Below are 12,500 nucleotides of genomic sequence, written 5' to 3' on the forward strand. Positions count from 1 at the left end.
ATAGAACACAATAACATCAGAATCAGAATCAGTTTTATTGCCAAGTATGTTTCCACATACAAGGAATTTGTTTTGGTGATTGGTGCAATTGGAGGTTCTTGGAGGTTCTTGTAAACAACAGGTTTACACAGTTTTAGTTTCTGCCTGTATGTGGGAATTACGTGGACCATGACATGGTCAGAGTGGCCCAGTTCAGCCCGGGGGGACGGCGTGATAAGCACCACTGATTGTGGTGTAACAGTGGTGCAGAGTGTTCCCCTCTCTGGTCAGGCAATTAACAAACTGTCTGTATTTGGGCAGTTCGTGGCTGAGGTTACCTTTGTTAAAGTCACCAAGGACAATAACTAAGGAGTCCGGGTTGGTCCGCTCCACACACAGTATCTGCTGTGGCCTGTGGTGGGATGTAAACACCGACCAGGATGAATGAAGTGAACTCACGGGGGGAGTAGAAGGGCCTGCAGTTTATGATGAAAGTTTCCAGGTCAGGAGGACAGTGCTGCAGGATCACTGTCACGTCTCTGCACCAGCCACTGTTAGCATAAAAACAGATTCCTCCACCTTTCGTTTTGCCGGACAGCTCTGTGTCGCGATCCGCTCTGAAGAGTTGGAAGCCGGCCAGCTCCAGCGCAGAGTCCGGAATCGATCCACACAGCCACGTCTCCGTGAAGCACAGGACGGAAGATGAAGAAAAGTCTCTGTTCTTCTGCACCAGTAGCTGAAGTTCATCCAGCTTGTTGGGCAGTGAACGCACATTGGAGAGAAAGATACCTGGGAGCGATGTGCGAAGTCCGCGCCGGCGGAGACGCGCAAGCGCACCGGCGCGTTTTCTTCTCCTCCGGCGTTTCGCTGCGAGAGTAACGGTCAGTGCACCTCTGACCAAAATGTCCAATAATTCCACAGGTGAGTCGAGAAAGGTGGAAAAAATCCTCTGGAGTTGTTTCTTTGATGTTAATGAGCTCTTCTCTGGTGAAAGAGCTCCAGAAACCAAGGCAGAAAACTGAATTTACAAAGAAAATAGGCAAAAAAGTACGCACCAACACACCATGGCCGTGGATGGCTAACTAAACTTACCTAATGTTTAGACATTAGGTAAGTCTAAACATTACAAAACATTTCTATATGGTTTTGTGGTTTCAGTAAACAACCCAATGAGGATACACCAAGGTAGAACTCAAAACGATTCCACTGTAAACCAAAGTGGACAAATTGATCACTTTAAGAAAAAGGCTTATTCTGGCATGTCAGTGATAGCTGTGGTTTTAGAGGGGTCAGCTTTTAGGCCCTTGCTTGTGAATATGTGGCCTACATAGCTTACTTGGTCCAGGCAAAATTTACATTTGACTGGATTTAACCTGAGGTTGACCTCTCTCACTCGTTCAAGCACCTTTATCAGGTTGGCATTGTGTTCAGCTACTCCACAGCCTCCGATGATGTTGTCATCGACAATGACAGAGCATGGGTAGCTGTACTGAATGTTGTCAACACTGAGGATTTCTTATCAAGACGTATCTGCCAGAAGGAGTTCTTGGCATCCAGGACAGATTATACTGTTGCTCCTGACATCTGTGCTGCTACTTCTTCAACACTGCGCATGGGGAAACGGGGACTTTTCAATACTGTGTTGAGGTCTTTGGGATTGATGCACAGTCTTATTTCCTGCTTGCCCTTCTTGTGTGCTGCTACCATAGAAGAAACCCAGTCTGTAGGCTCAGAGATAGGTGTTATGACACCTATGCTTTGCATGTGGTCAAGTTCCGCTTTTACTCTTCCTTGCATTGCTACAGGGATACAGTGGGCTGGCCGGATCACAGACTGTATGCAGGGATCAAGCGTCATGGAGTATGTGACTAGAAGTTCTCCCAAAACATCTTCGTACACACGTAGGACTTGCATGCAGCTAACCCTCTTTTAACCTGGCACCCTTTAGACTACTGGAGCTGGCGCACACCAAGAAACTCACACTCTCCCTCCCCCACTTGCCATGTGGTCTCAGTGGCCACCTTCAGTCATCTTGAGTAATTTCTTTGTGTACTGCCATCTTGTGGTAGTCTTCCCTGTTAGGCCATGTTGTCACAACAATTTTAAATAAGCCATTGCCTTTGTCTATATTCCGACAGACACACATGCACACCCACAGGCCTTTATATAGGTGTCTTTAATGTTGCACAAGCTAGAATATTGCCAACCTCTACTCAATTTTTACTTAACTGTTAATATGGCAATTTTGGTTGTAGTTATTAAGTTAATTATTAATCAATAGTTATCAGTTTGAGACTATACAATATTGGCTATTCTTTCACCATTCAGGCTGGTGTCCCTGAGGGTAACTAATTAATTTTAGACTTATGTAATATTCATATTTTTAACATTTCAATTTCTGAATTTTCTGCCAATAATTTATAACTACCTTTGCCTAACTGGTTTGAGCCTAGAGTCCTCTGGCTGTGAGATGCTAGATTCTAGATGTGCAATACTAACCAGCGAGCCACTATGCAGCTTTTATAAAGCAAGACTTAATTAAGAAATCATATAAATGAATGAGTCATGACATGCTGCTGACATATGGGTTAGCGAGTTGAACTTTCCATAGAAAGGTTGAGAATTCCATCACTACATCTGAAATTATAAAACAAACAAGATATCCTGGGGTATTTATTGAAGCTATTTAAATAATTAATTATGGTAAAATACATTTCTTGAATGTTAATAACATTGTCTTTGTTGCCCATTTCTTTCTCTGAGCTAGTGTTCACCAGCCATGAAGCTGTTTACAATTTCTACATGATGACAACAGATGAAAAACTATCAATGTGTATGCAAGTTTGAGGCAGGTTTCTACACCACTAGAAAAAAAAATATGATGAAAAAAAAAACTGACATGTTTTTAGCCTGCAGTGTCTATGCCTAGGTTTTGGTAACTAAAATGTCATCTGTAAAAAAAAAAATAAAAATTATATTTTAAAAAATAGTAAGAAGACTAGAAGATACGGCTATTCACTAACAAACTGTTCTGACCCATTGTCTATATCAATCTAAACATTCTCATTACAGATGTTTAAACAGAGGTGACTACAGGTTCCACCTCTCTGAAAATGCTTTTCAACAGCTTCTCTTAACTTCACTGTGCTCTTTTCATTGTAGGTAATCCCTGGTCTGAAGATCACGTTGGATATCTTCTTGTCGTCCTTCTTGTGAGTGTGAAGACTCCTACACAGTTTCTTCAAATCCTTCATCAAACAAAAAGTCTTACAGGCCCTCAGTTCCAGCACCAAGTTACTAGGCCTTTTGTCCTGCTGCTCAGCCAGCTGTACCACCCAGAACTTAGCCAGGTCACTGGTGCTCTTTGCGTGGCCAGCCACCATATTGAGGATCAGGGGGTAAAGGTCATGAGCTGCAGCTGGTATAGAGGGTTCTGAGAAGCTGCAGTCAGAAGGAGAGTAACTGGGCTGTGAAGAGGGTTGAGAGAAGAGAAGAGAAGAGAAGGACAGTGAGTGCGCAAAATGTCAAGGATTGCCATACAAAAACATGGTATTTTACTCTTTTTGAACATATTGAGTTTAGAAGGTACTATTTTCATTATTAACAGAATAATATTAACTTGCCAGATGCTTTAGAGCAAGGATTATTTATGTCTATGAAAAAGATCACTAAATGTCAAAGATGACATATTTAATCCTTATTTTGGTCCTTGATGTAAAGATGCAGGAGTCCTAGGGCTGTGTTACAGAAAGTCATAAGTTTGTTTGTCATTTAAGGAATCCTACCTTAGCTCACGTATTTTCGTAACACATTAGATTTCTCACTGAAACATACAAAAAATGGCCAGTTGGCCCAAGGTAGTTTGTTTCTATTAATGAGCGTTTTGTCAAAAAAACGTTCCACCTGTTGACATTTTGTTGGCTGTGTAAAAGAGCATCCATGTGGATCACCTGGGACAGATGTTAATACCAGGTCTGAACAGGGCCTAGGTGACATCATATTAGCAACAACACAATAAAAATGAATAATCGCTAAAAGCACTCCTTGTCAGACAGCAAGAAATAATTAATAAAAATGACATACAACATACAATCTGTACCTGTGGGCAGACGATGAGCACTTGCTCTGCAGCCTTGGCCTGTTCTGCCAGCCAGCGCATTGGCCCCAGCTCTGCAATCTTCCCCTGCTGCCATATATCGATAGCCACACTGCAGCCACCATGCCACTGCAGGAACTCTGCAAGGGCGACCACAGCCCGCTGGAAAGCTGAGTTCTCAGCAGGGTACACCACCAGGATAGGAACAGGAACAGTGGGAAATTGAGGTAACCTTTTGAAACCAAATGATTTGGCAATGTTGGCTCCACAGCTTTTATCTGGGGTGTAAGAAAACATCGGAGAGGTTTGCTATCTTCAGCACCAGGCAGCAGTGTCAAACATTTTCTATAATCTAGAAGGGATTAACAAATTTGTTAGGAATGTTGTAATGAGCCAAAACTTCGGAGGTGAAGTATGTCTTCATTGCAAGATGAGAAGACGTTTAACCAGTTGGTAAAGATTAATTAAAGATAAGCTAAGCTCCTTTGCAATGTGACAGACAGATTGTTGTAAATGGGTTAGATAGCATTTTGCACTTTTCACATCCAGAGAATATATACAATACTGGTGGGTAAGCCTGTGCATCTGTTAGAAGTGAGAATTATTCCAATAATGGCACATTGACACTGAAGAGTGCTTTATGTTGGGACTGTATTCCGTGCTATCATCTGCAATTTAACACTAAATTAATGTCCAAAAAGTGTTGTATTTACAGATTATGTAGCAGGAACTCAGGATCATCAAACCGATCAGTCCTCCAAAAAAGATTCCAGTGACACGTTCTATTCTCAAGGCTGTACGGACAAACACATATATACAAAATACATTCCTTATTTCACTTAATGTAATATGGAGATTTAACGGATTTTGTGTATATACTGACAGCGCTTTAGGTAACCGTGGAGTCTTACGTGAAGTGGTGGTCTCAATTGGAGTGACATCTTTAAATTAAAAAAACAGAAAATCAACATTTTTGTTGTTAAGTATTATACACTATATACACATACGAACATGCACAAGCAAATGTGATTGCTCACCGGTAGGAACTTGAGTAGACCTTAGTGTAACACCTGCAAAGAAAAGACAGTTTTAACATTTTAATAATTTTATAGGTTTAATACAGTCCTGAGGACAAATATATTTGGGATTTAATAAAAAAACGTACCATGTTTTGGAGGAGACACCATAATCCTTTCATACCTATAAGAGGAGCCACTCCTCAGTGGAGGCAAAGGTAGATTGGTAGCTTGGATGAGGATGGTGCCATAGCTTGCTTTTACCAAATGATGAAACCATTTCTAGATTTGAAAAGATTGCATTGCAGTGAATTTAATGTTTTCAACCTCACAGACCCTTTGGTGGGTCCATCATTTCAAACTCATGCTCACTGTTAAAGTACAAAAATGTCTTATCAGTTCTAGTTAAGATTCAATCCGTGATACCTGCTTTGATGCAGTGACATTTGCTCTGGCTAAATGTGGATTGTATTTGCAGAGGTACGATGATTCCTCCGTTTTGATCAGCGTGCCCATCAGATATTCAATACTAGCTGCAGAGAGACGGAAAATAGAAGACTTTATTTATAAGACTTTATTTTTATGGCACAATTCAATACAAGTAACATAGTGCTTCACATGAGTCAAAAATAAAAAATCCAAACAAATCAAAGTAAAATGTAAATTAAATTAAAAAGACATCACACAATAAAAGTGAGATAAAACAGAGAACTGACTCTGCGAGACTGATCTCCTCTGGCAGGTGTTCCAAAGTTTAGTTCAACAAAAACTCACAATTGTCAAAGTGAAGTATCATAAAGGTCTTCAGTATTTTCTGAGCAAGTTTGATATGAGTGCGGTCAACCCTCTTGGAGAAGTACATCAAAGCTTAAATAATTTCCTGATGCCACGTGGGGGTGCTATGATTATAACTGAATATTGGCATCTAGATGTCTTCAGGCCAGGACTCTTTTCAAATATGTATTGTTTGGGCCAGTTTGGATAATATGTGCTCAACTTACAACAACTTCTTGTTTCATGGTGAAATATCGAAATTTGCCACGCCACCAGAGCCACGCCATTATACTAAAACTTATAATTTGGTGAAGCATCATCAGCGTTTTAAGCATTTTTTGACCAAGTTTGCAGCAGATCGGACAATGTACATTGGATTTCCAAATACTTCCTGTTGCAAAATTCACTACACTGCCACAGCCTAACCCTTCATAAAAACTCACAGTTTTCACAGTTAAGCATCATCACAGCAGCAAGTATTTTCTGACCAAGTTTGAGGTGGGTGCGGCCAACCTGCTAGGAGGTGTCACAGTCCCTCTGTGACTGATAGATCTCCCCAGTGTTTCCTGTGTCTGTTTTCCCTGTCTCCTCCCCTCTTTGTGCATGTATGTGTGCTTATCAGCATGGGTGTGGCGCAGCACTGGCTAACGGGTGCACCTGTTACTCATTACTCATCAAGCGCTTTATAAGAACCCCCGCTCTTGACACACTCATTGCCAGATTGTTCTGTGCTCAATGTGATAACTCTTCAGGCCACCTTACTCTAGTGGAAGAAACCTTGTGTTATTACTTGTCTTTATCTTTGGGTAATACTCACCAGTGTCTCTCCTCACCTCAGCTACTACTTGAGCCTGTGTTGTTGCCAGCTCCTGCTGAAGACCCACCGCCATTACCTGCCACTCTACTCACCTGTTGTCTCCTCGCTGAACACCCACCTGCATGTTCCGGCTATCGACCTCCAGATGCCACCAGTCTCCACCTGGATTCCTCTCCCCCTGCACTCTTCCCTTGTATTCTCTGAGTTTGGCTTATGCCAATAAAATAATTATTTCTGTGTTTCTGTGTCTGAATCTGCTCTGGGGTCCAACCAGAAAATAACATAGTACCTAAAGTTTGGACAACGTGTGTGCTTGAGTTATAACAACTTAATTTTTTCATGACTAATTTTTCATTAGTCTAAACTAATGACTAAATTATGACTATCCATAATTCCAGTTTGAGATATCTACAATTTAATTTTTGACTAGTCGTAATTCCAGTTCAAGATATCTCAGTCCCTCTCAATTAAAGATATCAATATTGTCCTTTTTAGATATCTTAAATTAAGTTTTAACTAGTGAAAACAATGTTATAGATATTCTAGATATTCTATAGATAGTCAAAATTATGTTGTGGATATCTCAAACCGTTATGGATAGTCATAATTTAATTGTAGATATCTTTTATCAAGTTATAGTTATCTTCAAATTAATTTTGATTAGAGATATCTCAAATCAGCGATATCTTTAACGTTCATTCTGCCTAGTCAAAATGTAATTACAGATATCTTGAAATAGGCTTAGACATATCTGTAATTACATCAGAAGTTGCGGCAAATAGGAGAAGGGGCTTGCCATAAGCGGGAGCGGCTTGTTATTCACATGGTTTTACAGCCATGCTGGGCAGCAAGAAGGAGATATTTTTGTGTTGCAGCCCCTACACGACACAAGCTGTTAGTGAAAAATGCTCAAGAAATGGATTTACTATCTACTTCTGAGACCATCCAGGCTTTGTCATAGGTCCTCAAGTGTGTCTGGAGACAATTAAATATTCGATAGGATGTAAATTTCTAGCACAACTGTCAAATGAACAAAGCTCTCATTCCCCGCAAATTCCTTGATTATAAACTCATTCTATTTCACGGCATTTTCTAACTATCTTAACAACAACCGCCATTTCTTTTGCTAACACTATTCAAATGATGTCTTTGCTGGGCAAATATGCACAACAATTCTAACGAATCAAAATGACATTTGAGATATCTTTAACTTTAATTCTGCCTAGTTAAAACTGAATTACAGATATATGCAATCATCATTTAGGATGTGTGAAAGTTGAATGTCGTTTTCAGTGATGTTGTAGTATCTGAAGTTCTATATGTTATGTGAATTTATGGGTTTGGTCAAAAAGATTTAAGGGCCTTAAGTTAGGAGGCTCTAGATCAAAAAGATTTAAGGGCCTTAGCTAAAAGGTTCTAGGTCAAAAGGTCTAGGTGTCAATGGGAGATTGATGACTCCCTCATCTTATGTAATGAAGCCCTTTTTTATTTATGGACCAATTGTTTTGTCTTAGGTTCATGAAAACAACCAATAGGAGGAGAGTTAGAGCTGTTATTCAGAGGAGATTTATATTGGCTCCGACTCCTCTCTTAGATGTTTTCAGGACTCTTATCAAAGATATAAGGTTTGGGGCAATTTGGACAATGTGTGCTTGCGTTAATTTTTCATGGCAAATCATCAAAATTCACTGTAGCACCATGGGCAGGCTGTCTAACAAAAACTGAAAAGCCTCACAATTTAGCATCTCACAGGTCTTAAGATTAGACTGACCAAATATGATGTCAGTCTGATTGATTCTCTAGGCGGAGGGTTAAATTCCAATGCCTGTAAATGGCAAAAACTGTGCCAAAATTGCAAAGTAAATTAAAAAAACTCATTTCCTGTTGGGTTTACGGTAGGGCCACAGTCTTATTTGTAGGACTTTTCATGTTACGTGTGCATACCAAATTTCATACATGTAGGTAAAACTGCCCAGTTGAAATTTTCTAGAGGGCACTATTGAGCCATTTTGCCACACCCATGGGCAAGACCCATCAACTATATAAATTTTCACCAGGCCTATATTTGAGCATGTGCAGTTCCTCAAAAAAGCAATTTATTTTCCGGTGCAGAAGAAAAATCTGATGAACAAATTACAATAAGGTCCTTGTACCGTTTGGTGTTCAGGCTCAGTTAAGTTTCAGATTTGTGGCTATATTTTTTTAAATGCTAAAAATATGACTGCACAACTTTTTTTTTCTTTACCTGGGGTTTAAAACACAAATGCTGATCATAACTTGGTTTAATGCAGCTTTAGGGAGAGTTCAATAAGGAAAATATTTTCCCTCTCACTTCTCCATCTGTTGGGAATTCCTGCTATTGACCCACTTTTACATTTTCATCAACTCTTGTCACTTTCTCTTTCACATCACCATATCTGGCCAATGATTGTTCTGCCTGCCTCTCCTGAGCCAATCCATCTGCTGTCCTCCTGCCCATCATTACATTTTTCCACAGGACGATCCAAAATCCAGAAGTTCAATTTTCCATCTTCTTGCTTTAGTGCACCACCACCAGCAACTACCCAAGGGGATTCTTCCTGTTTCGTACTTTTATCAATGCATCATCAAGATGCATATATGTGGTCTTATCATCAAAGCCCTTCTCTGTTGTCAGCCTCAATCAAGGTTTTTATACACCCACTATTGAACTCTCCTTATTCAACTGAGGACAAAATATCCGTTGGACAGTGTTAACTTTCAAATATCGGCCAGCAAGTGTCCTTCAATTCCAATGGATATAAATACAGTTTATATAAAATGCAGTGATGTCTATCCAAATTTTTTTTTTTTAAATGTTCATCAACATCATATGTTCACATGAATTTGACTGCCTTAATGTTTCTCCATCATTAGGAGACTTCCTGCCTCACATCCGTTACACATGCTGCAAAAGCTTATACTATTCTGTTTGATTATATACAGAACATTTTTTCCTTCTGCCTTGTCCAGTGTCACCCCAATCAGACTAAAGTCCTGTTTGTCGAGTAAACAAAATTAAGAGTATCTGAAAAATCTCTAATGTTATGTGACACACATTGTATGTGTAACAGCTTTTGTTGTTTTAGCAGATAGTCAGTGATAATCGGTAAGATACTTTCATTACTTACTGAAGGTGCCAAGTCAGAGAGCTCTGCTCCATTTGTGCTGCTGATGTGTTTTAAGTAAAACAGTATTAAAATGAACATCAAGTGGTTGTCTCCTACCATCAATGCTGATTGCCCAGCTGATATTCAGCATATCTTGTCCTCCCACTGTCACTTGCTCCACTTTTAGAGCCGCCAAGAGAGAAGGAGAGGTATCATTTTCAGGAGGGAAATCTGGAACAAGAGACACCATTGATAATCACTGTCCACACATTCGAAATGTGCATATTATCATTCTGTTCTCTGTTAATTCAGCTGTTGAAATACAGTGCATCCGGAAAGTATTCACAGCGCTTCAATTTTTCCACATTTTGTTATGTTACAGCCTTTTTCCAGAATGGATTAAATTCAATTTTTACCTCAAAATTCTGGACACAATACCCCATAATGACAAAGTGAAAAAAGTTTGCTTGAAATTTTTGCAAATATATTAAAAGTAAAACCAAAAAAAATCACATGTACAAGTATTCACAGCCTTTGCTCAATACTTTGTTGAAGCACCTTTGACACTCAAAATTGAGCTCAGGTGCATCCTGTTTCCACGGATCATCCTTCAGATGTTTCTACAACTTGATTGGAGTCCACCTGTGGTAAATTCATTAGATTGGACATGATTTGGAAAAGCACACACCTGTCTATATAAGGTCCCATAGTTGACAGTGCATGTCAGAGCACAAACCAAGCCATGAAGTCCAAAGAATTGTCTGTAGACCTCTGAGACAGGATTGTATCGAGGCACAGATCTGGGGAAGGGTATAGAAAAATTTCTGCAGCATTGAAGGTCCCAATGAGCACAGTGGCCTCCATCATCCGTAAATGGAAGAAGTTTGGAACCACCAGGACTCCTCCCAGAGCTGGCCGCCTGGCCAATTTGAGGGATTGGGGCAGAAGGGCCTTAGTCAGTACTCCAGCGTTGCCCTGTGGAGAGAGGAGAACTTTCCAGAAGGACAACCATTTCTGTAGCACTCCACCAATTAGGCCTGTATGGTAGAGTGGCCAGGCGGAAGCCACTCCTAAGTAAAAGGCACATGACAGCCTGTCTGGAGTTCGCCAAAAGGCACCTGAAGGACTCTCAGACCATGAGAAACAAAATTCTCTGGTCTGATGAAACAAAGATGCCATGCAAGTCTAAGTACACATGGCCGGTACAGTGAAACTGCGAATGGCTCATTAAATCAGGCCTGAATGCCAAGTGTCATGTCTGGAGGAAACCAGGCACCGCTCATCACCTGGCCAATACCATCCCTACAGTGAAGCATGGTGGTGGCAGCATCATGCTGTGGGGAGGTTTTTGGCAGCAGGAACTGGGCGACTAGTGAGGGCCGAGGGAAAGATGAATGCAGCAATGTACGGAGACATCCTTGATGATAACCTGCTCCAGAGCGCTCTGGACCTCGGACTGGGGCGAAGGTTCATCTTCCAACAAGGACAACGACCCTAAGCACACAGCCAAGATAACAAAGGAGTGGCTTCGGGACCACTCTGTGAATGTCCTTGAGTGACCCAGCCAGAGCCCAGACTTGAACCCGATTGAACATCTCTGGAGAGATCTGAAACTGGCTGAGCTTGAGAGGTTCAGAAAAGAAGAATGGGAGAAACTGCCCAAAAATAGGCATGCCAAGCTTGTAGCATCATACTCAAAAAGAATTGAGGCTGTAATTTTTTTTTTTTTTTTTTTTTTTTTTGGTTTTATTTTTATTATATTTGAAAAAATTTCAAGCAAACTTTTTTTTCACTTGTCATTAGGGGGTATTGTGTGCAGAATTTTGGGGTAAAAAATGAATTTAATCCATTTTGGAATAAGGCTGTAAAATAACAAAATGTGGAAAAAGTGAAGCATTGTGAATACTTTCCGGATGCACTGTAAATTGAAATTTTACAGTTTAGGTTAAAATATTGGGGAACACTCAATGTAAAACCCTATTCACATCAACAAGAATCTTTAAATCAGTATTATGAACTCTGGGGTGAAAACACCAGTGGCTACAGAGGTTTTTTTTGTTTAAAGTCAGACATTTTAAATAAACTTCTGTTGCTTACTCCTAGCCTACTGATAGGGTTACAGTCAGTGGTAATGGAAGTTTCACTTTCCACAAAGCTGACAGCTCTAAAACAACTTGACAGGCTTTTATAGAACAAAGAAAGTTTTGGAGAACCAAATTAATCTAACAGTACAAAATATAATTAGCTGGTAGCTTAAAAGATATTGGTGTCTGCATATCTTTTTAACTCTATTGTGGTTTCAGCTTTTACAACTTGACATTAGAGGTCTCAGTACTCATTCAGAGTGAATAAAACATCAAACTTACTGTGAAATTCACGACACTCCATTTTCTGCAAACAAATTCCACAAATACATCATTTGAATCACTTTCAATTTGAAGCGAGATATTTAATGGCTCATGTGTTAAAGTCAATAACTTACAGTTTTATGTGACATCACTTGGGCCTGGACATGGAAGAAAAAAAACAACGCGAGTCCCCGCATCATGGAGCAACTGGTGGCCTAAAAAATTAAAAATAAAATTATATAAATGAATAATCCAGAGTATTTTCAGCATTGACTAGTCAGTGTAACATCCTACCTGCAGTTCACTTGTTGAATGGACTCCCAGCTACAGGTTCCGTTAACT

The 12,500-nt window shown here is 40.0% G+C and overlaps 1 protein-coding gene and 1 long non-coding RNA gene across 5 annotated transcripts; one reads left to right on the top strand and one right to left on the bottom strand.

Annotated features, from left to right (window-relative positions):
• Positions 1-763: 763 nt before the first annotated feature.
• Positions 764-6,842, top strand: LOC139620296 (uncharacterized). The gene is made up of 3 exons (XR_011690805.1): positions 764-900; positions 3,142-3,191; positions 6,704-6,842. It is a non-coding gene; the product is annotated as an uncharacterized lncRNA (long non-coding RNA).
• Positions 2,635-12,500, bottom strand: LOC139620294 (interleukin-17 receptor B). Of its 4 annotated transcripts, XM_071475647.1 has the most exons (11): positions 12,453-12,500; positions 12,293-12,373; positions 12,177-12,201; positions 9,928-10,041; positions 5,518-5,624; positions 5,241-5,373; positions 5,113-5,145; positions 4,987-5,016; positions 4,789-4,869; positions 4,079-4,353; positions 2,635-3,446 (listed from the first exon to the last, which is right to left on the bottom strand). In XM_071475647.1, the coding sequence occupies exons 2-11, from the start codon at positions 12,356-12,358 to the stop codon at positions 3,033-3,035; spliced, it is 1,278 nt and encodes a 425-aa protein (XP_071331748.1). In that variant the 5' UTR covers positions 12,359-12,373; positions 12,453-12,500; the 3' UTR covers positions 2,635-3,032. The 4 variants fall into 4 exon arrangements, with proteins under 4 accessions (XP_071331748.1, XP_071331749.1, XP_071331750.1 ...); XM_071475648.1 differs by lacking the exon at positions 12,177-12,201; XM_071475649.1 differs by lacking the exons at positions 12,177-12,201; positions 12,293-12,373; positions 12,453-12,500 and adding an exon at positions 10,499-10,911.

Source organism: Trachinotus anak, unplaced genomic scaffold, assembly GCF_046630095.1.
Source record: "Trachinotus anak isolate AG129_WGS33_773 ecotype Australia unplaced genomic scaffold, CSIRO_AGI_Tana_v1 ptg000004l, whole genome shotgun sequence".
Lineage (NCBI taxonomy): Eukaryota > Metazoa > Chordata > Actinopteri > Carangiformes > Carangidae > Trachinotus > Trachinotus anak.

Coding starts and splice junctions, on each gene's coding strand:
- LOC139620294 (XM_071475647.1), bottom strand. CDS start 12,358: ATGATGCGGGGACTCGCGTTGTTTTTTTTCTTCCATGTCCAGGCCCAA. Junction 4,870..4,986: donor AATTGAGACCACCACTTCAC/GTAAGACTCCAC, acceptor TTGTCCGTACAG/CCTTGAGAATAGAACGTGTC. Junction 3,447..4,078: donor TGCTCATCGTCTGCCCACAG/GTACAGATTGTA, acceptor CCCTCTTCACAG/CCCAGTTACTCTCCTTCTGA.